The 23,648-nt window shown below is 38.6% G+C and overlaps 1 protein-coding gene and 1 long non-coding RNA gene across 7 annotated transcripts in view; one reads left to right on the top strand and one right to left on the bottom strand.

Moving 5' to 3' along the window:
• Positions 1-1,695: 1,695 nt before the first annotated feature.
• Positions 1,696-13,768, top strand: LOC149313696 (uncharacterized). Its single transcript, XR_016280847.1, has 3 exons — positions 1,696-1,909; positions 13,127-13,196; positions 13,683-13,768. It is a non-coding gene; the product is annotated as an uncharacterized LOC149313696 (long non-coding RNA).
• Positions 13,769-14,543: 775 nt separating this feature from the next.
• The window catches only part of SESTD1 (SEC14 and spectrin domain containing 1), a 78,316-nt gene continuing 69,211 nt past the window's right edge, over positions 14,544-23,648 (bottom strand). For all 6 annotated transcript variants that reach the window (XM_089519661.1, XM_089519657.1, XM_089519656.1 and 3 more), the window contains 7 exons: positions 22,092-22,206; positions 20,162-20,321; positions 18,506-18,587; positions 18,241-18,363; positions 17,560-17,751; positions 15,857-15,978; positions 14,544-14,692 (listed from right to left, as the gene is read on the bottom strand). In XM_089519661.1, the coding sequence (XP_089375787.1) occupies positions 14,563-14,692; positions 15,857-15,978; positions 17,560-17,751; positions 18,241-18,363; positions 18,506-18,587; positions 20,162-20,321; positions 22,092-22,206 (924 nt within the window). In that variant the 3' untranslated portion in view covers positions 14,544-14,562. The remainder of the gene's footprint in view (positions 14,693-15,856; positions 15,979-17,559; positions 17,752-18,240; positions 18,364-18,505; positions 18,588-20,161; positions 20,322-22,091; positions 22,207-23,648) is intronic.

Genomic DNA, 23,648 nt, shown 5'->3' with positions numbered 1-23,648 from the left:
ATTATTGTTAATAATTAATTAGTAATTAATAATTAGTAATAAACAATAATTTATTATAACAATTAATTAAAACCTATCTGCCATGCAAAGAAGTTTGGCAATTTTAATTTTGGCCCCTGCCAAATTCCAAGTTGTACAGGCCTGTCCTAAGGTATCACATTAGCTCTGTTTTTACAAGCACAATGCAGTCTCTTGTTGGCTATATTCAGATAAGCCATAAAAATTGCTAAAACTGTTATTAGGCTTTGAAAATTCTCTCTAGCATGATTATTTTCATCATATTAACAGGGAACATTAACTACACATTCAACTTTTACCACTTTATGCTTTCCTTAACAATTTGCATCAATAAACCATGCAAATTTTATTGAAGCCTACTGTAGTGTGTGATACCTTAATTATTCCGAACAAAGCAGCCTAGTTATAATCAGTCAGATTTAAAAAAAACAAAAAACACAAGGGTTGTTCAAACTAAGCCTCTCCCTTGTGCTTCCCATTATTACAGGTTCTGACACCTTTGGCTGTTTCAAGCAAATACATTTGGCCTTCTGTATCCATGGATTTTATATCCACAGAGTCAAGCATCCACAACTTGAAAATATTAAAAAATATATAAATTCCAAAAAGCCAACCTTGGTTTAGCCCTTTTATACCAGGTAGACAATTTTATTATGCCATTGTATATAACAGGGCTTGAGCATCCATGGATTTTGGTATTGACAGGGAATCCTGGAACCAGTCTCTAGTGGATATGAAGGAGCCACTATATAACCTGCTCAGATGCTCCTATTCATAGAAATATTACATTGCAACCATGGGAGGGGGGTGGAGTAAGGGAAAGGCAAAAGGTGCATAAACTCTTGAAATACATTCTTCACAGGGATTCCCCAAGATTCAACCCAGTTAACTCATGGTGTTTTGAGTATGGTTGCAATGTTTTATACTCAAAACACTCCTTGATGCTACCAAACCTTTAACAAATGCATTGTTTTTGTAGTGTGCCTTCAAGTCATTTCTGACTTATGCCAACCCTAAGGCAGTTTCTTGGCAAGATTTGTTCAGAGGAGGTTTGTCATTGCCTTCTTCTAAGTCTATGACTTGCCAAAGGTCACTCAGTGGGTTTTCATGGCAAAGTGATTCGAACCTGTGGGTTTCCCAGTGTCCTAGTCAAACACTCAGACCACTACACCATGCTGGCTCACAGGGTGGTCTGCAATTAAGAACTTTTTCCTACAGTATCTTTTCAGATTCCAACCCTCTCTCCATACCCTTTCGCAAAATATGGAATCATATTTTCCAAGAAATGGGTTTACATTTCTTCACTCACAAGTGGATTCCACACATTTTTACTTATTATACCTTCTTGTATGGCTCTTCTCCATATGGAGTGTTTACACCCTTCAAATACTTGCTTCCTTATCTCTCCACTACAGGCTATATATTAACTTTTGAGTCAGGCCATAACTATTTTGTTTCCTGACACAAAAATTCAAACCACTCCAGCTTGTTAATGATTCTGGCTACTCTTGTTTGGGATTCCTCCAACTTGGATCTTCTTGTGGGGTGGTTGGGATGACAATGAAGTTAGCCAATGGTATGGGAATCAGAAGAATCAAATGACTTTATGATGCTTCAAGATTAACAAATTTGCATGTCACAGGTAATGAGTTCACATATCCTGGCAATGGAAAATTGTTCTGATACCTGTGTTCACTGCTGTATTTGACACATTTGGAATCAGATGCCTGAATTGTAAACCCATTTTAATTGGGACAGGGATAAGGAACCTATGACCCCCCTGGAGTCCAGATGTGCTCCAAGTTCCATCAGCCACAGCCAACATTGTCAATGGTGAGGGATGATGGGAGTTGCCTCCAACAAGATCTGGTTCCTCACCTGTACACTAGAGGTAGGTTCTCTCCGCCCAACTTCTGGTTCAGTGTGCTGTAAAGAAATTAAAAAAAAAATCTAAGCACCTTTTCCAGAAAGAAAGTGAAGGTCTGGATATGGCATTCCCAGATCTGCCTGTTGAGTATACTGGAAAATGCAAGCGTAACTCTTGTTCCAGCCATTTTATGTACATCTGTTGGGAACATGGGAGAAGACCTTCTTAATGGCAGCCTCCAGTCTTTGGAACTATAAATAATAATAATAATTAACTTCCTTCGCAGAGAAGTTAGACTGGAACCCTCCCTACTTTCTTTTTGCAGACAAGCAAAGACTTTTCTATTCAGACAGGCATTTGATGAGTGATTATATAAGGACTGTCCCACCAAACAATGTGCAAGATCTTGCTAATTGTTCTGCTACTGTGTGTGCATGTTTCAGTTATATATGTTTTAATTTGCTTTTAATTTGTTTAATTTCATTTTAACTTCTGTATCTTGTGGATTTTTAACAATATGATTGTTGGAAATCACTTTGAGTCCTGAAGTGAAAAAAAGGCAGGATAGAAATAAAGATGATGATGACAATGATGACACTGACAATGCTGTTACAAGGGATACATACACAACATCTATTGAATTGTCATAAATTCATTTCTATGACTGATGCGCTCTCCCTCTCTTTAAATACTTTAAAGATTAGTGATAAAAAGCAGTTCTTCCTAGTTACATCCACATATTTTGAAAAAGGGAGAATGGATTAACCTTTTCCACTTTTCTTTTAAGACAAAGAAATATTAAATATACATGAACCATTCATTCTCTTAAGACTGTCATGTTTTTAAGGCAAAGGATTTTATTGTTGGACTGCAGTTCCCATCAGCATCAGTCAATGCTATGGAATATTGAGAGCTGCAATCCAACAACCTCTGGAGGGCTGCATAATTCCCACCACTGCTTTAAATAATTTGGACAGGAGAAAATAGTCATAATATATTATGTGGGAAACTAAAAGGTAAGAGAAATTAACACCAAAATATAGAGAACATGATTTTAAAAAATGGGAAATAGTACAGAATAATGGATGTATTCTGTGTGTAGAGCAAGTGAGATAGTCTTTTAAACAAAATATAACATAATATCAGGGAATAAAGAAATGCAATAAAACTGATTTTTAAAAAATGATACAGGTATGTGATGGTTTATAAAAACATAAAGATTATTAATAACATTATAGGATTGATATAATTTGATACAGAATTAATATTATTTCCATTAACATGGATTAAATAAAAAGAAAAATTCAAGTTGGAGACAAAAAATGAAACATGTTTACAAGAAACAGAGAGGTTATTTGGCAGCTTGGCAGTAACTTGTTCAAATATTTAGTTTCTGGCCAGTACAGTGGACCCTTGTTATACGCTGGGTTTTGGTTCCAAGATCCCACGTGGATAACAAAATCTGTGGATGCTCAATTCCCATTAAATATAATGACATAGCAAAATGGTGTCCCTTATAAAAATTGGAAAATCAAGGTTTGATATTTAAAATTTATACTTTTTTTGAATATTTTCAAACCGTGGATGCTTGAATCCGTGTATAAAAAAAACAGTGTATAAGAAGGGCCGACTGTACTGCCTTTTCCAACAATAAGCTTATTGACAGAACCCACAGAGATGAGAAAAGAAAGGCCACACATACCATTATGTATTGTATGGTTTTTACTGTTGTAATGCCGCCTCGATCTTATAGGAGAGACGGGGTAAAAATAAATGTTGTTGTTATTGTTATTATTGTTATTATTAGTTTCTTTTCCTACTCCAAGAAAGGATCTCTTGCATTTCTCACATTTTGCACATGTCATTAAGAGCAGCAGCAGCAGCAGCAGCAGCAAAAGAAAAACCATACAATTGGAGACAGAAATGTCAATCTGTGTGCATTTATGCATTCTTCAGAAAATACAATCAAATTGTGTCTAAAATACAAGTCTGCCCAGTTCTGTCCAGAGAAGAAGGGGGGGGGGGGAAATCAAATATACTCCACGCATGCTTTGGAGGTCAGAGTTGAAACTGGGAATATGTTGTCATTGACCCAGTATTTATAACTCAAGCCAAGGCAGAGAGAGAAGGAGAGAGAATGTGAAATCAACAAAGTTAGTGGCAATGCATAATAAGCTCCTAGTAGCAAGAAAGCACTTTAAAAATTTGAACTTCACATTTCTTGTCTTTATATTTTTGGAAGCCATCATTGAACAGGGAATATTTATTAAAAAAAAAGGGGGGGGGAGAGGTTATGGCATTTAAAGCTTAAGAATCCTGAATATTTTTTACTCCCAGTGTGCTGGAAGACACTCTTTTCTACTGTTTTATTCTGTCTTTTTACTTAAGGCAACACTAAAACAACAAATCTTGCTCAAACTGCTAAGAAGTCAATCAGCAAAGGATTTTGGTAGACAGAATGTCAAACTCTGTAAACTTTAAAGTTTCCCGCTGAGTGTGATCATTGCCGTTTTCTGCCAGCACTTTTTACAACTTTCTTCCTTGCTGATACAAGGAAGAAAGTTCTTCTACACATGACTCTATGCATGAAGGGATTTATGTTTTCTTCTAAATGTGAACACTTATTTCTTTCTACTATACAAAAGCCAATGTTTAATTTAAGGCCACAAAAAAAAAAAAAAAAAAAAAAAAAAATTAAAACCAGAATACTACACCCACTTGCTGCTCTCAGAATGATGTTCCTCTGCATAAACATGCACAGGATTTTTGCTGTCCATCTTGCACAATCCATATTTCAGAATATGTCTTCACTTACCTCCTGGGACAGCAGGTGAATACAGACTGAATGAGAGGTTCTTATCTGTGAAAAATTATGTCCGAAGCAGGAGTTCTGCTCAGTATCATGGAATGACAACTAGCAGCATGCCCAAGAATAGAAAAGGAAGGGATCAAGGCTTCTTGAATTTATTTTTGTACGTTGCTTATTTTTACACACATTTCCAGAGACTCTAGGGCAGGGGTAGGCAACCTTTTTGAGCCGGGGGCCAGGTTGCTGTCCCTCAGACAACTGGGGGGCCGAAGCCAAAAAATAAATAATTAAATATTTTTTTAAAAAATTGAATAAATAAATAAACCAGGACAAATGTGGGACAAAATTTTCAAATGGAGGACACTTTTTTATAAAAAAAATGGAGGACACGCAAAAACATTGCTGATTTTTTTAAAAAATGTTAATATAAATGCATGTTTCTGAGGCGTCTATAGAGAATTGCCCCCCTTGCCCGCCGCTTGCCCCCCCTTGCCCACCTCCTCCTGATAGGCCAAAGGCCCCACACCCTCACACGAGAGGCCAAAGGCTTCGGCGGCAATCGGCGGCAGGACAGGGCTGGGGCCGGTCCCAAGGCCTTGCCGGGCCGCATCCGGCCCACGGGCTGCAGGTTGCCTACCCCTGCTCTAGGGCTCCATTTCAAAAAGCTAAGACTCACAGCATTTGGTATTTTTGCAGTCAAGGGACTGTGATTTGGTTTGAGAACTACAACTATGCGCTCTCTCTTTCTGCACAGGAGGATGCAATTTTACAGATAAGTCCTTGTATTCCCCCCCCCCCCCCCCATATATATAACCTGGATTTAGATAGTGTAATTTTCCTGCTTGTATTTGTGGAGGACAAGCTTGATCCTATTGCCTTACTGCTAGTAAGCATCCTTTAAATCAATTGCTCCAATGCAATCTCCTTCCCTTGTGAGACAAAAGATACTACCTATGGGAATCATTCTGAAACGTGGGGTGTTGATGTATTTATTGACTTCTCTCAAATCCAGAATTGGTCATATTCCTCCATCTCTCTTGGGAATGGTGAAATTCTTGGAATAGAAATCTATCCCTTTCTTAAAACGGGGGAGTTACTCAGTTGCTCTTTGCTGAGAAGAATCTCAGGCCTGTTACAGACTGCCAAAATAAAGCTGCTTCGGGTCTCTTTGGAGGTATGCTGTTTAAATGATGCGTGCATCCTAAGAATCCGTAAGCTGCACCAAAGCTGCCCTCCAGTGCTTAGGAATGGAGTGTGGCTTTGGCACGACCTCCGGACTCTTAGGACCAATGCATCATTTAAATAGCATACCTCCAAAGAGACCCGAAGCAGCTTTATTTTGGCAGTCTGTAACAGGCCTCAGTTTCTTTTAGTAATGGCTGAGAGGCTTGATAGCAGTTTGCTAGCAATGTGTGAAATTATGTGGAATCCTTGGTATATTATTGAATTAACCCACTGTCACTTGTTACTGTTGACAATTTTTTATAAACTTGTTGTAGGCAACTGCTTCATCTCAGAGAGAAGATCTGAAGATACTGCCACAGTGGTGGAAGAAACAGAGCTGAAGACATGTTAGGCAGAATGTATGTTAGAGGAGAAAGGGCTGGGGAATCACCTAAAAGCTCATCTTTTAGTTCTGCTTCAGATGGAATGAAAAGCTTTCTAGACTAGAGGAATCTGAGGATAGATCTGTGCAGTTGCAGCTCCATGAGTGTGAAGCACTGAGATTACAAAGAAGAACAAAATGTTGGCCAATGGTACTGCCCTTACATTCTGTTCTTGGTTGGGAGAGTGAGGTGGGAGAACCATGAAGAAAGGGGAAACTTTGTGGAGGGCTGTTACACAGACCCTGTTTGAGCAAGATGACCACTTTTTGTGGGTTAGATTATCTGTCTCGCTTTACGTGAGTTGGCCCAAGCAGCATATGATGAATTTTGTGGATGTTTTAGTGCTGGGTGATAGCATGGTATAGTGGTTTGAGCACTGGACTAGGACTCTGGGTTCAAATCCTGACTTGGTCATGTAAACTACAAGATGACCTTAGGCAAGTCACACTCTCTCAGCCTCATAGGATGGCAATGACAACCTCCCTCTGAAGAAATTTGCCGAGGAAACCCCATGATAAGTTCACCTGAGGGTCACCATAAGCTGGAAATGACTTGAAGGCACACAACAAGATAGGCCACAATCTCATTTAGTGAGTGCATGGTAACTTAGACTTGCTGCTGGTGAAGAAGGCAGAGGCAAAAAGGCTGCTGGGTTTGAGAGAGATTGACATAGTAGGCGAGAAGGAAGCCCTTGAGATACACTGCTGAGAAGACAACTGGTTTTCTGCCTTCACCGTCTTTTTGTCCCTCAAAGCTGTTTAAAAAGCTGGAAGGAGAGATAAGAGGTTGGTGAATGGTGTATGGGCAAAGTTGTCACAAGGGTGTCCAACTCCCAACAATTTAGTCAATTTTTAAAAAGATAGAACATAACAATGGGGTGGGGTATTACAATATAGTATATCTAAATTGTGATCAAAATAAACGTCAAAATCAGGCATTATACTCAAAAAGTTTTTGACCATTAAAAAAAAAGAACCTACATCAAAGCATGTTCTACAAAACTGCAATAAACCAGAAAGATCAAAATGAAAAACGAGAACTGCAGTTCAAAAATGGGTGGTAGATTAGTGAATCTCCAGCTCCTGATATAACAGAAAAAATTATCTGGAGGGATGAATGGATTATAAATTAAACGTATCAGTGATGTTTCTGTATTTGATGAAAACATATGTCCATTTTGTTTTATTTCAAAACACTGAGCTGTAAGATATTTGACCTTCAGAGCATATTGTTATTTTACACGGTATAATGTTACAAAGAGACAGAGAAAAGGCAATCTTCCTCTTGAATTTCACATTGCCTTAATAACAGCAGGATATTGTTTTGTAACAGTAGCAGCCTGACTGTACATAGCTTTTGTAGTTATGGTAGTGTACCTACTTCTTTAGCATCAAACAATAATCCCATGATAAGAATCTGTAAGAATCTTCCTGAAAAGAGTGCAGTACTACCTTTTGTATATTAAAGTACAGTTTAATAAATGTACAGTTTAATATAGTTTAAAACCTCAACTTTCACAAAGGTTAGGAGTGCAGGATTCTGTGAAAGTGGAAAAAAGTGAATATAGGATGCTATTTTTTTTTTAACCGACGAGAAAATGTCTCTAGGCATTTCTACGCCCTCCAGTGCAATTCTATGGAAACATGCTGGAGGACCTAGAAATGCCTAGAGAGAACATATTTTTTCAGTTATGTATTTTTTTCAGCAGTAATGGTTGTGGTAAATACAGTGATCCACAAATAATCAAATCTGCACATTCTTCACCTGAAAATGTGGAGGGATGATTGTAGATGCTTCCCCAAATGTTGCATTTTGTTTTCCAGATCTTGGAATAGAAAAGTTCTTTACCCCTTAATAAATTAAAAAACAAATAAACCTTTTAATTTTGTAAAATATGTTTAAATTGTCATCGTTTAACAATCCAAAGACTTTGAGGTAAACTGAAATAGAATTAATCTACTTGTCTGCCTTTGATGAACTATTGATCAAGGCTGTGGAGTCGGAGTTGGAGTTATGGAGTAGGAATTGGAAGCAATTTTAGGTAGAGTCGGAGTCAGTAGAAATGTACCAACTATGACTTCATAATAAAAAATGATAATATTGTAACAATATATGGTACATACATCATATTATACTTATATTGTATACTCTTATTTTTTTAAAGAAAAATATTTGGAATTTTGGTTGACAGTTTTTAAAAATATATATACATTTAAGTATCAAAGATGACTCCCATCTTTGGCTATATTTGAGTTTCACCATAACTCAAGATGGAAAACATTTTGTATGTGTCGAACAGGACCCAGAGGAAGATAAATGCTGTGGTGCCAAGGAGTCAGTCAGTAGTAAAGTTGGGGAGTTGGAATCAGAGCCAGAATGGAAGATTTGGTATTGCAACTAAACATTCCTGCTATTGATAAGTATTGACCAGAAGTATTACTAAGTCACGCCCAAACCCCATCAATAGATTGAGGTTCAACTTTGTATCAGAATGGATTGCTTCCTTTAGTCTGCATTGCTACTTTCCCCTCTTTCTGTTGTTCTCTATAAAAGTTAATTTCTTTTCTTCATTTTTGGATCCCAAGACGTTTTTAAAAATGCATCCCCAAAATATATTAGCAGCCCAATACTTTGAAATTAGAGCGGTTAAGAACAAAAAAGGATATTAGTAACTAAATTTCACTTCAGAATAATTGCACTATTTCTAAGGAGAAGAGGCAAGAGAACATTTATCTGTTGCAGTGTACTGTAAACATTATTTCAATTACATAGATGTGCTGTAAAATGCAAGCGGAATGTAATGGCTTATTGCATTTATTAACATACTTTAAATGTAATTATAGTTTTCTTTCCAAAGTACATTGAGATTGTATCTACAATGACTGTTCCTAGAAATGGTTACATATTTGACAATTTAAATTCAATGTAAGCGGCTTCATCTGAGTCATTTTACAAATTAAGTTAAAAACATAGTTACTGAAGAGGAACATCATCTTTCTGTAGAAGAACAACTGATGACCAATGAAGTGTTCTGCTTTTGAACCAATAGACAATGGAAGTAAAATTAAGTTAGGGCTCCAAGACCATGATTGCAGACATCACATTCTGCATTCTTCTTTTAAAGAATGTTTCACTGTCTAGTACTCATGGTTTCAGAGATATGCTGGGAAGTATGAAGGCAGGTGTTAAGAATATGCACAATCTTCCCATTGTTTGCTCTGAAATTGACCAAGGTTTGCCCCACTCTCTTCCATGGCAGGTTGTCTTCTCATGTGAGGGACTGGGCTGGGAATTATTTCTAGGTCAGTTTTTGCTAAAAGGATGCTGTACACACCTTACCAATATTTAGATGAACTGCTTCTACCTTTTCTGGGAGGCTCTTCAGCATTCTTGTCCACAAGAATATTGACCTCTCTAACTAGGGTGATGTTCTGGACCTACAAGTCCCAACATCTCCTCCAAGACAAGATGGTGATGATGAGGAGGTCCCTTAAGGTAGTGGTTCTCAAATGGGGAGGCAAGATCCCCAGGGAAAGCCCTGATTCCCCCTTCTTCTCTTCCCACACTTTTTTCTGTTTGGCGGGGAAGAGAAAAGTGAGGAGGTTTGGAGTAACTGCTTCTGACTGAGGGAGGAGACAGTGAGCAAGGAACCTCACTGGACTGTGGCCTCAGGGGGAAATCCTGAGCCTCCGCTTCTTCTTTCCCCACCTGTACTGTCACTGCCCCAGTTCTTAGGATGAGATATTGCTTTAGCCTCAACACATTCTCTCACACATCCTTGGGACCTTTCTCAGTGTGAGAGTGACTTTCTGTAACACACTAACTCTCACACACAGTAATGCGCCTTTTCTGACTCATTCCATCAGCACAGTCTCCTACACAAATTGTTGCTCTCTTTCTCTCTCAAATACTCGATCACTCTTCATGGTTTACATACTCAAATATGCACTTGTGTGTATAGCTGCATATACGCTGAAAGCCGTGTGATGGAACTGGTAATGGCGTGCGTGCACTGCACCGTGCACATGAACCCCAGTGTTTTCAATGGGGCTTGAGCATACGTGGTATTTGCCTTATGCAGGGGTGTCCAGGCCAGATCCCCTATATAGGGCAAGGGCCCACTACATACTGTACAAGAGAGTGAATGTTTTTGGTCTATGTGTGAGGGAAAAAATGAGTGTGTCTGAGTGAAAGAAAGCATGAAAGAGCATGACTGTGCATATATGACTGTGTACATATCTGTGAGCATTGGCTTATGTGATCATGGCTATGTGTGAGACAGTATATGTAAAGTTTACACATGTATTAAATACTGGATTTATTTAAATAAAATAGTTTTAATTTGGACAATGATCTTTCCCTATAAAATGTTAAAATATGAATATACATGAATCTGCAAATGGAAATACACACACTAAACACAGTATTTGTATTCATATGCTACATTGAGTGGGATGGGGTGGGGGGGTAGGATGCAACATCTGTATGTAGATGTAAAGGGGGTCACAAGTGTAAAACATTGGAGAACCACTGCACTATCTTGCATTGCCATCCATTTTGTTCTGACATCTCTAATATAACTCCAGAAGTGTGAAGTGGGTGATGGGTATGTATGTGAAGATGTGAGACAGGACTCCCCATTATTAAGGGAAAGGACTGTCAGAACCCAAAGCACTCTGGTCCTGAGAATGCTAAGGATGTGGCCATAGGAGGAACTGGGACAAACATGACAGGGTTACAAGAGTTCTAGTGGCAGCCATCATGAGTCAGCACTTGAAGAGCTCTTGGTCCTAGGAAGCTGATGCCACAGACACAGGAGGTGAAGCCAGAAGGCTTTAATTGTGCAAAGTCATAGCTGTCACACAACAGGAAACTGGGTGACATCCCAGAAGTGGGAAGGGCTCAAGGCCCCAAGATGGAGAAAATATATAAGGGAGAGGGATGAATTCTCCATGGTATGGTTGTTGTTTGTTGGAGTTGTGGTATAGTGTGGATTTGGCATTTGGTGAAGCAGTTTGTATAGTTTGCAAATAGTCTGAACTTGACAAAGTCTCTTTGAAAACACTGGCGGGATACAGACGGGCAAAAAGGGGTGTATTCATGACGTCATGAAGGTAGAGCCTTCAGACGGGCCTTACCTGAATGCCGCCATGAACACGCCCCCCGCACGCCCCAAGCGGGAAGAAGCGGCATTAAAAAGGTGCTGCTTTTCTCCGCTTCTTTTCCGTTTGATGCGCAGCTCCGTCTGTAAGCTGCTGCACCGGTACGCCAGAATTGCTACGCCGCTAATTTAAGTTGCCCATTTAAAAGCTCCAAGTCAGCTGCGTCGCATAATGAGTCGGGGTCCTGGAACATGCGCAGTTTGCAGTCAGGCTTTAATTGCAGCGTCAGCTGCCATGCAGGGGTGGAAGCTGCAGCACAGCTGCAGTGCATTTTAAGACTCGTAACCCTAACCCTAACCCTAACCCTAACCCTAGAGCAACATGTACGCATGCGCTGCTTGGAAAGTTTGGACTTTAAAGTGAACCCCTACACACATTCCTGTGCCATTTTCACCTAACAATAAAAACCCCTAAAACTTTTAATATTTACATATGTACAAGGGAGGTGATGGGGGATGGCAGGGGGACAGCGGTGGCAGCGGCGACAGCTGTGGCTGTGCATTGCAGATTCAGCAAGAGCGCGGGGACCAAAGGAGAGGAGGCATCCATGATGCTGGTGACACTGGCAAAGTGCAAGAGGACAAGGATGCCAACACCAGCTGATCACCAGCTGGCAGGAGACCACTATTGTTCTTGGGCAGAGCGGGGGGAAAAGTTTTAAAGGGGCTTGGGCACTTTAAATATGCACATAGGCTTTCTGCCGCCGCTGCTTAGCGCTGCAGCTGCGCAGCTGCGCATCCGCCAGCCGGCAAAAGAAAAAAAAAAGCCCCGTTTTTGGCCGCCCGTGAGGAAGCTGCCTCTCTCTTTGCAGCGTCCTCCGAGGCGGCGGTTTGGAAACTGCGGGTCAGAAACGGCCCCAGGTGAGGCGTCTTCACTGCCCCCCATGTGGAAGCCCCATCTCCTGAGCCACGCCCCCAGGGTGGGCGGTCTGGAGGCTCCGTATTCAGCAGAATACACCTCCAAGACGTCTTCCCCGGCCCGTCTGTATCCCGCCATAGGCTATCCAGCAGTTCATTATCCAGGCAGAAGCAGCAGTTTGTGTGGGAAGAATTTTCCTGTGCCGCCTGGAGCTGAACTTCACAAGACCTTCTACTGGCTAAGTCTTCTGCATGTTTGCATGCTAGATTTCTTGATTCTACATGCACCAACAAGGACTGCAGTTCCTTTGCCATAGCTCCTTGCTCTCCCCATTATTGTCTCAGGAGGAGAATGCAAAACGAGCAAATACTGGTAGTACCATTCAGCAGCATTCTTTGGAATGGAACAGTGATTATTAACACAGCTTGTTGCCTGGAATACTTGCTATGAATATTGTAACAATGTCATTTAAACATTTTCTGCGCTCATTTCATGTCTCAACTGAACAATAAAATGAGAAGAAGCTGAACAATACATTGTGCCCAACAGTAATAATCTCTGGAACAGGTTGTAATTGGTCCCCTTTCCCTCCCTCAAAAATCAGACCCTGAAACTGTTCTACCCCCTCCTCCTCCAATCTGGTGATGTGTCTTGGAAGATATAAAATATTATTTCCACACCCACAACAGTTTGATGATTCTGTAGACTCTTCTAGCATGTCTTACAAAAATATTACTGGGGTGGAGGTGAGAGATGATGGACCAAATGCACTACTATGGCTAAATTTGTTTGTTTTTCAAAGCAGCAAAACAATGGAAATCCTGGTCCTTTCAAGGAACAAGATGATAAACACACTGAAGCCTCTGAAGAATCAGGTAAAACAAAGGGCATCTAAAACTTCAGGTGTTTATCTCACAATACACTGCCTTTTCAAGAGCTGACAGAGTGACTGTGAGAGTGAGAAGGAAAATATGCTCATATTTCATAATATAAAAAAACCTTTTTATTTGGCTTTTGCTTATTGGAAGAGTAAATACAGTTTACACATAATGATAATGTTAATTTTATGTCCTATAATTAATAATCTTTTAATACAATGTGTAGCATTTTTCAGTTCTTCCAACTGCATACAAAGTGACTGTTTAACTTGAGTATATTTAGCCATGAGCATGTTAACAGAACATATATCTGAAATATTTGTTAGCAGAGAGAGAGATGCTGAAGGAGAAAGTTATTGAGTCTTCCTAGCGATCATTACTCTGATAACTTTGGTTCCTTAATTGAATCCTCTTTGCTATCCAAGATTTCTCATCAAATTTAAATCTCCTTCCTTCATTCTTCCCTCTTCACTGAATCTACAGATGGAAGTGGACAGAAAAGACCAAAACAACTGTCTCACTGTTAAGGAAGGTAGGAGGACATTCAGCATCGGAAGTGTTAATGTGTTCATTTCTTCCACTGCTACCTTGTCTGCCTGCCTCTGATCTTTTTGAATGCAGACAACAGAAAAAAGGATGCTTACTTACCCTTGTTTCAAAATCAATAAAGTACTCCACCCCAAGGTCTACAGTGTATTAATGCATCCCTTTCATATCACCAGAGAGACACCGAGAAGAGGAATAGGCAACTGGACTACGCCAGGAAATACAGGCTTGCATAAATGTTGTCAGATTTTAAAAAGATGGATTTTATTAAGCACAAAACAGCTGTCAGTACATTATCCATACAAAATAACCCAAGTGTAATGAATTTTAAAGATCTAATGGGCAGATCTGATGTACATTTGCACAATAAAAAGACTATTTAAAAAGTAATACAAAGTAAAATAGGGTCACCACTGTCTATACAACAGATAGCTTTCCTACAGCCTAAAAATACCACATCATCTGGGGATAGAGAAAATTACTATTTTGTGTTGAATTTGTACATATTAGCACCATTCAAAGCTTACATTAGTTGCTTAGGAAAAGAAGCACCTGACAGATCAGGGTAAAGCTTCAAAGCAAGGGTTCAGTGCAACATTATAGTTTCCTTCTAATAATATTTGTACTCTATGGTTTCATAGCATGTTAAATAATTATGGCTCGGTAGAAATACACTGTTAAGATGTAAAATTAGGTTTGTTTCAAGAAGAATGAGATTTTTATAACAGCTGTGGAAATGCATTTTAATGTATTATGGCAGGCGTAGAATGCAGATGACATGCTGGGTTACAAATGGGCATCTTATGAACAGAAACTATTAGCTCTCTGTTGTACAGACTTCTGTTTGTTTCAGCTGCTGTTTTTTCAGACAAACTAGCTTTATCTTCTCTCTGATGTGTTCAGCTGTAGAAGCCATATCACTTGGGCTCCCAAAATACTGCTCAGTACTAGAACAAGGGAAAAACAAAGAACTTTTGAACATAATAAAGTGATGTGTTCCTGTGGCTCCACATTCATCTTCTCATATTTTATAACAAAATATAAAGTTAATACACAGTTGATTTCAACTATGCCTGGCAAATCTTATTTTAGGGGAGCTTCCCAAACTTGACTGGTAAACAAATATACATGTGTGAAATGAGGCCTTGAAACTGCTGCTAAATATCTGATGGCTTCTAATTTCAGCTAATGGAAATTGTTTGGCACCATTTTAAATTCAAGGCTTTAAATCAGTGGCCCCCAAACTGTGCTCTTTAAGGGATTTTGGACTTCAGCTCCCAGAATCCCAGACTATTGGCCAACATGGCTGAGGCTTCTGGGAACTGAAGTCCAACATCTCTTAAAGGGCACAGTTTGGGGCCACTGCTTTAAATGAACATAAACATGATTTTTCTTCACATAGTTTGAAGGCACAAAAGGGCGCAAAAAGAAAGCACTGTTAAATAAGAGTGGTGGGAAACATAAAGCCCCCCAGATGTTGCTGGGCTGCAGATCACAGCATTCCTCCCCATTGGCTCTGCTAGCTAGGGCTGATGGGAACTGCAGTCCAACACTATCTAGAGAGCTGCATGATTCATTCCTCTGGTTTACATTCAGATGGAAGTGATCCTTTACTGACAGTGGGAATCCATCCCCTCCAGTTCCACCTAGAGAAAATTACCATCAGTGGCATTCCTAACAACAGCAGCCTATGTTTTGAAGGTGGTGTGCTAGCAGCTTTGGTTCTACTAGATTCTAAGGACTGAGGGATTCCAGGAACTGGCTTCTAAGCTACAGTAGACTTAAAAGAGGTGTAGAAAAAAGCAAATAACAACCACCAAAAACCAACAAATGAACAGACAACACTGTTCCTCATTTTCTGCCTGGGTGTAAACTATCAGGGCTTAGAGCTTGAGATATATAGCATTGGATCTAATGCCCTGCTCGTTTCCAAGCTCATTTTAGGCTACTCTATTATACTTTTCCTTTCAAAACGTAAAAAAGCAATAGTACAAATACAATACTATTGTTATGGTTTTATTTTATGGTTTCAAATTTCATACTTAAATTTGGCTGGCTTGATTTACATGCCAAATTTTGAAATAATTTTAATGTCAATTCAGGCTACATACCCATCAGGATAAACTACAGGCACTGTTAATCTGTCCAGAAGTGATTTTCCAACAGATTCAATCTCATCAAATTGTTCCATGTCATTTATGGATTCAGGCTGATCTGGGCATTCTTGCAAAACCTGTTGTTAAAAAAGATATTAAAGAAAAGAAACTCAATGAAATAATAAGAAAAGAAGAATCCTTTATTTGCAACTGATCCATGGATGCTACAATCTCCGGATGCCAAACCTGCACATACAAAGGGTCAACTGTACAGTACATACTATACTGTCTTTTGTATTTCCTCAGTTCGGAAGACTAGTCAAAAGCAGCTATTAAACAGCCTGATTTTTACACAATGTGCAAACCAAGGCAGCATGTATAACAACTGTGTCAATGGTCAGCTCCCAGTGTTGGAATCCAAGGCTGACTTTTAAAAATACTGTTTGGGTTATGTTTTGCAGAATAATTTATGTTTGCAAAAATTCTGAAGTTTACTTGAGTATATTTTAATGGTTGTGGTGTAGTGGTTGGAGTGTTGGACTATGATTCAGGAGATCAGGTTTAATTCTCCACTCCGCCATGGAAAATCACTGGGTGACCTTGGGCGAATCACACACTCTCAGCCCCAGAAAATCCCATGATAGGTTTTTGTCTTAGGGTCACTGTAAGTTGGAAATGACTTGAAAGCACATAACAGCAATCAAGGGGAACAGATGGAAGGTTGCATGGGCCTATTCAAGTAAGGATAAACAGGTGTAAATGTGGATATGCAACTCAAGGGATGAAATAACAACTATAGCTTCAATCCAAATATGCTCTTCTTTATGAATGACACTTATGAGCAAAAGGGCAGATTTAGAGTCAACCTATTCCTTTGGCTGAAATCCAACCAGTTTCAGTAATTTCACATTATATTTTCTCATTGCACTGAATTGCTTGAACATGCAAGTCCACTATTATATGTCCTAGTCTAGATTTCTGTCAGAGACATTCAGCCTCTTTCACCCAGCCTCCATGACTGCCTAGCTTTTAATAATTTTTTTAATGCCATACACAACATAAAAACTGATACAGCAGAAATAAGGAAGAAACACAGTCCAGGAGCCAGGTAAGCATATGATCAATGCTTTGCAGAGACCATACCTAACTAACATCTGGCAACAAGATGAGATACAGTAGAGTAATGTATAGTAAAATGAAAATTCACCTTCAAACACTGATTGTAAATCATGCTGACTTAGATGTAGTTTTATCTAATATTGGTAGAGTCTCCCTCTCCATCCCAATACGTGTATTTAATGTTAGGACACCAAATGATTATAGTTATGTTAAGATTTGTGCTAATATATTAGGATCAGCTCTCCATATCTATGGATTTTTTTTATCCAAGGGTTCAACCATCCACAGCTTGAAAATATATTTAACCCCCCCCCCCCCCAATTCCAAAAAGCAAACCTTGATTTTGCCGTTTTATGTAAGGGACACTATTTTACTATGCCATTGTATTTAGTGGGTCTTGAGCATCCACAGAGGTCCAGGAAACCAACCCCAGTGGATACCAACGTCCACTGTATTCAAGTCATAATTGGAATGTTTCTAAAAATACAATACAACCTTTCTTATATGTGTTAACTTAAATAAAGTTTAAATTTTTGGTATTCATATCCATGGTATTAATATTTTGTATTAATATTCATTGTATAATATGAACAACTAACTTTTTCAGCATTTGAATGGAATGCAACTGCCATCTCCAACCTAGTTACTCTCTCTTCTGAAGTTATGGTGAACTGTTTCCATACTCTGTTCAACTTTGGAAGCGTGTCTCCTGAGGACCTAGAAGTGCATCTCAGAGACTGACACAGAACGACAGTAGCCTGTAGTAACTGTCTCCCATAATCATAAGTACTCTATAAATGAGAAAAACAGATATAAAATTGGAATTTCAAATCTTAGAACAAATCTAATCATAACAAGAAATGAAATATCTAAAACACAAAGCATTATTGAACTTATTTAGACTATTAAAATACCAGACTGCTTTTCTAAGCTTTTTTTGAAGTTTAAGTTTAGCTTGTGAAATCCAAGAGGTTAGGGAGGAGAGGGGGAATGGTACTGGAATGTGTGCATATGCCCCCACACACACTTGTGTGTGTGTGTGTGTGCGTACACACATGCATGTATACACACATACTTAAGATTAGAGCCTTAAATAAAATGGTGATTGTCACAAGGGAAATGTTCTCATAAATAATCTTAACAGCTTTATGCATGATTTCTGGCAACTGATAAACAGTCTGAATGACACTTGATGTTCATTTTAAATACAGACATTTGGTGTGAGTTATTACATTGCAGTGATTAATCTACACACAAAAAAAAGGAGATTCATCATATACCTGTGCCACATCAACAAACTTTCGGTGTTTCTCCAACAAAATTTTGGTTTCTTGTGTATCATCTCCCAGTCGGATATGAGTTTTCAGTAGTGCATCTAATAATTCACTTAGCCATTCTACTGCCTAAAGGGAGAACAGAAACAGAATGTAAAACAGAAAATATTTCAACCAGTGAAATCCATTTCAGTTGTACAGGATGAGATTATTGACTGAATAAGCATTTTCTCAGCTGTGCACAAGAGGCTTGCAAGATGTTAGACCTCACCTGAGCAGCATCCTCTTCACATTTAAATAGCTGGACCATCTGAAGCATCTTCAGTCGTCTCACATCTACCATGTCCTCACATCTGCAAAAGTCCAAACAACATAAAAGCATATCAGCAAGACCAGTGGGTGACATTTTGGTATAGCAGAACTGTATACAAATAAAACTGTTTGTTTTGTGTGCCACTGAAATTTGGTAAGAATATTACAGTTGGCCCTCTGTGTGCACAGATTTCTTATCCACGGATTCAACTATCCATGACCTCAAAATATTAAAAAAATATATAAATTCCAAAAGAAAACCTTGTTATTTTTTCCCATTTTTTAAAATAAGGGACACTATTTTACTATGCCACTGAATTTAATGGGACTTGACTATCCCCAGATTTTGGTATCAAACTGTAGCAGATACCATGGGCCCACTGTACTATTCAACATGTTATAAAAACAGGAATATTTAACAAAACTTTGACAAACATTTTTTTTTAATCCTAACTTTTCTTGGTTAATATGATAGATCCAACTTCATTATATTTCCTCTCCAAATCAACTACATCAACTGTTTTTGGCAGCATGAGCTTCTATATACTAATGTCTATTTCCTCAGATGCACTGAGGAAGTAGACTTTAGTCTACGAAAGCCCATGCTGCCAATTTCTTTCTTTCAGTTAGTCTCAAAGGTGCTACAAGATCTTTCTTCAACTGATTCTGCAGACTAACACAGCTATATCTTCAAATTCTATTCTTGTATTTTGTATGTATAGTTTAGTTTTGTTATGTCTTGTGGTTAAACATAGATTACTATAGGCCAATTCACTATAGCATTATGTTGCTTTTATTTCACTTTAGCTGCCATGGTTCCATCTAATGGAATCCTGGGATTGGCAGATTAGAGAGGGACATTTACTTTATGATCCTCAGGCAGAGAGCCACCTCGGGTGTCCTTGTCCAAACTACGAACCCCAGGATTCCACAGATACAGCCATGGAAGTTAAAGTGGACCCTATATTCTTCAAAAATTGTACCTTTAATGAACACTGTGCAAAACGATACGTGAATATGCTTCAGGGTCTCTTTTCTCCTCTACAGTGAGAGCAGTGAGGAGATTGACCAAAACTTCCCTGTGTTTCCACAAAATACAGAACTCTGGTTAGTTAAAAATCAAAGGCCAGAGTTTCAAAACAAATCTTGCTCACCTGATATAAAAATTCAAAGGACTTTCAAGACTATTTTTCTCTCACTTTGTTGTCATGGGTCTAAGGAATATTTTTTTCTCAATTGCATATATGCAATTTATGAAGAAATATGGGGAGTTACACTATATTTTGCAATTCAGTTATTCTCTTTAAGACTGACCTTGTGATCTATGGTGCAGTCTTATACTGTGACTATGTCTCCCTATTCTTTTTAAAATATATATTTTATTTAAAAAATATACATAAAAGGATTAAGATTAAAACAAAACAACAAGATCAACCCAAGAATCTTCATCTTCATATTCTTCTTTAAAATAATACTAAAACAATTGCTGAATTATCAGAAGGTATCAAGCAAGCAACATAATTTTAAAATTACACAGAATCAAACTAAAGTAGCACCACATTGTTTTTAAAGTGAATTTCTGGCCAGAAATAAAGCATCATAAATACTACTGTACCTCTGCTTCCTGAGCTGCATGTCTTCCATCACTCCTTGAATATGATCAACATTCTCTTTGTTTTCAGTAGTTACATCTTTTCCATAAGCCCAAGATGCCTGGTTAGTTATTTGATCCAGAAGATTCTGACCCTTGTCACGCAAACCTTGTAGGCCCAAGTCTAAGGCACAATAAATCAATCTCTTTATTTCATGTAATGCATATATATTTATATACTTTGAAAAAGTGACATATTGTTCTCTAGTATCTATGGCAAACAAGTTCTTTCTTCACCCACATGCACATTTCTTGTAGTAACTTAATTTTTGATTAAAATTAAATTCCTTGAACACTCTAGAACAGTGGTCCCCAAACTTTTTTGGGCTACCACCCCCTTTCCTCCCCAGCAAAGCTCACAAATTTAAGCAGGGTCACAAATTTGAAAGCCCCCTTTTGCCGCCACTTCTCCCCAGCCACCATGTGCTCTAACTCTTTGTTCCAGTCTGTCCCAAAATGGTGCTGCTCTGAGCCACAGAAGTGATGCCCTGTGCCCAAGCCTCACGAGAGTTTCCAATTGCCACTATAGTAAACGATACCAGTAAGGGAGTGAGCTCACATGGGTAAGCAAAGTGCGGGAGATGGCACCACACTAAATGATCAATGAGGCTGTGTGGTGGTTTGAAAAGAACATTCATGCAATCCTCATTCCCACCCATGGTCCTAAAGACTGCTGGTTCCCCGTGTCTTTCCTTCACACCAATACTTTCACTAAAGCCCCCCTGCCACCCCCTTTGCCCCACTTTCCCCTCATTGCCCCCCTGGAAACTTCTACTGCCCCCAGGGGGGCATACTACCCACTCTGGGAATCAATGCTCTAGAATGAGTAAATGTTTTAATCATATCCTAAAGAGTTAACAATAAATTGTACTTAAACAGTATTAGAATTAAATTTAAATTAGTATTACATTTACATTAGCACAAACAGAAACTCCAGAGCAATGATTCTCAACCTTTAGTCCTCCAGATGTTTTGAAGCACAACTCCCATAAGATGCAGCCAGCACAGTAAATGGTAAGAGAATCTGGGGTTTGAAGTTCAATACATCTGGACCCTAGTGATACGAGGAGAACCAAAGTTCAATGGCTCATACACTGGTATCATAAGTTGAAGGGAGATAGTTGGATTAGGAAAGAATCTGACCTAATGAGACATTGAAGTATGGTTGCCAATCAGTAGTCAATACTGAGGAAGTCTAACCTGACTCAGTATAAGATAACCTCATATGTTCAGGTTAATGGAGGGTCTACTCTAACCAAATAATTTCTTGCAAAATCAGTTTCAGTACTGACAGAAGTACTCAGGTTGGGAATAGTGCTATTTCATATGAACTACTCAAAATGGTGGTCCCTGGACCAACGCTGGTCTACAGGCCACTGGCTACCTGTCCATAGAAAGTTTTCAGGAAATAAAGAAATAGTTGCAGCCATGGCATGCAAATAAAAGCGGCAAGGTTGGTCAAACTACTGGTCCTGAGATTGCATGCCTTCCTTGTCCTGCCAGCAGACTCCACACTTTGCATGTGGACACCTGAAGAGGAAAATAATATGTGAACTGACTTCTACAGGAGCTGAAACCAGACATGCTGGCTTCTAGGATCTGTAGAGTCACAGGCAAACAGGCCCACTCCTACAGAGTTCCATAATCAATGTGTTGATATCATGAGTGTGTCTGTCTATACATGGAATCTTTTCAGTTGATTAACATACAAAAGATACTCATTCTTCTGAATGCCTAAATTCATATGTTGAACAGAGAGGATAATGTATGCAACTTCTATGCACATTCAAAAATAGTTTGTAAGAAAAATTGGATCATGCTTTAAAACATACTCTTTCTAAATAAGACATTCACAGTAATGTACATTCTGGCATTTTAACAATCTTGGGCTTACCAACACTTTTTAACTTCTCTTCAAGTAGTTTTAAAGTTTGCTGAATTGATGCTCCATCAGCAGGTGCAACATCAACACATAACATCCCAAGTAAGCCATCTAGCTGCTGAGATAACTGAGGAAGAAATGCAACCCAAAATGTACTGTTATCTATTATTTTGGTTCTTGTTCCAATGTTATTGTGTAAAAACAGCAGAGTGAGTTGTGACAAAATGATCTATAAAATAAAATAAAGGCTAGGAGGTTGCAGGCAGATGGGACAGATTCAGCAGACAGAAATATGTTCCTCACCTAGCAGTAGCTGTTATGGAGAATGCAGCTGCAAGTTCTAGCCAGCAACACTTCCCACTAGTCTCCTGTGATGGAGATGAGGATTCCCAACAATAATGGATGCATGCATTTTGTGTAGACACTTATAAAAGGCCTCAGGTCCAGACAGGATGGAAGATGTAAAATGTCTGGATATCTTGAAGCAAATGGAAAAGTCTTTTTTGTTTCTGGACAAAATCAAAAATGTTGCAAAAATTTAAATCTATATGATACTTATTAAACCTAAAAGATTATCTTGCTTTAATAACATGGTATCCAAATTTAGACTGGATATAAAAATTGCATTATCTGGCTATTTATGACATTTATGGAGCAATCCTATAGACATTTGCTCAGAAGTGAGACTTACTCTATTTAGTGTTCATTCCCAAGTAAGCATGCACAGGACTGCACCTTAGCTTTATACAAGCAAGACTGTAAATATACTCAATAGTACCAAAAAAAGCACACAAGACAGCTGTGTGAACTGCTGCAATGTATGCTGCTTAAAGGATCTGAAAGGAGAGTTGAAAAAGCAGATCAGAAGGGAGGTCAAAGGTCAGAAGGCAGCGGGCTCACTGCTTATCCTATTCCCTAATTTTTAAATTAATTCAAAAGTCATAAAAAGAAGACAAGCACTAAAGCTCCTCTAATAAAGATGATAGAACTTTCTATATGTAGGAATATATCAGATTTGAGTGTTGCAAACATTTATATCACAGGATTAGAAGGATCATCCCTTCTTATGCTATGAATTGCCTTTCATATGCTACATCTTGAGTGAATAAAGTTTGTCTTGAAAAGCATTTCACTCATATCTAATAAAAATGTATTTCCTTAGTATCTCTGCAAATTTACAGTTTTTCCATTGAAAGTTCATTGAAATGGGCTGTTCTGAAGATAGAGAAAAAGGTCATTCCTTCTGCACAAAGGGATAAAGCTAACCCATAGGTGAGGAATACAATATGCTTACACTGACTCTCTATGAATCTGAAGCACAGGGAGACTGCATGGAGAGGTACTGGCAAAGTAAGTCTGTATCCTTTCCAGTTCTGTGCTAGATGTATAGCCCCTTACAATATTATTTGTTAATCCTTGCATAGTTTAAAAACCTAATCACCTCACCTGTATGGCTGAGAAAAGTTTTCTGCATAATTTTGTTAAATTAAGAAGGAAGAAAGTACTGTTACATAATATCTAAAGTTATTCTGGAGATATGAACAACCCCTTTGGCAAGAGGTCAGTTTT

Source organism: Sceloporus occidentalis, unplaced genomic scaffold (assembly GCF_023333645.1).
Source record: "Sceloporus occidentalis isolate IW3139 unplaced genomic scaffold, rSceOcc1.0.p SCAF_4, whole genome shotgun sequence".
Lineage (NCBI taxonomy): Eukaryota > Metazoa > Chordata > Lepidosauria > Squamata > Phrynosomatidae > Sceloporus > Sceloporus occidentalis.
The sequence above is the reverse complement of the archived record's forward strand: the minus strand, read 5'-3'. Positions and strand labels throughout refer to the sequence as shown.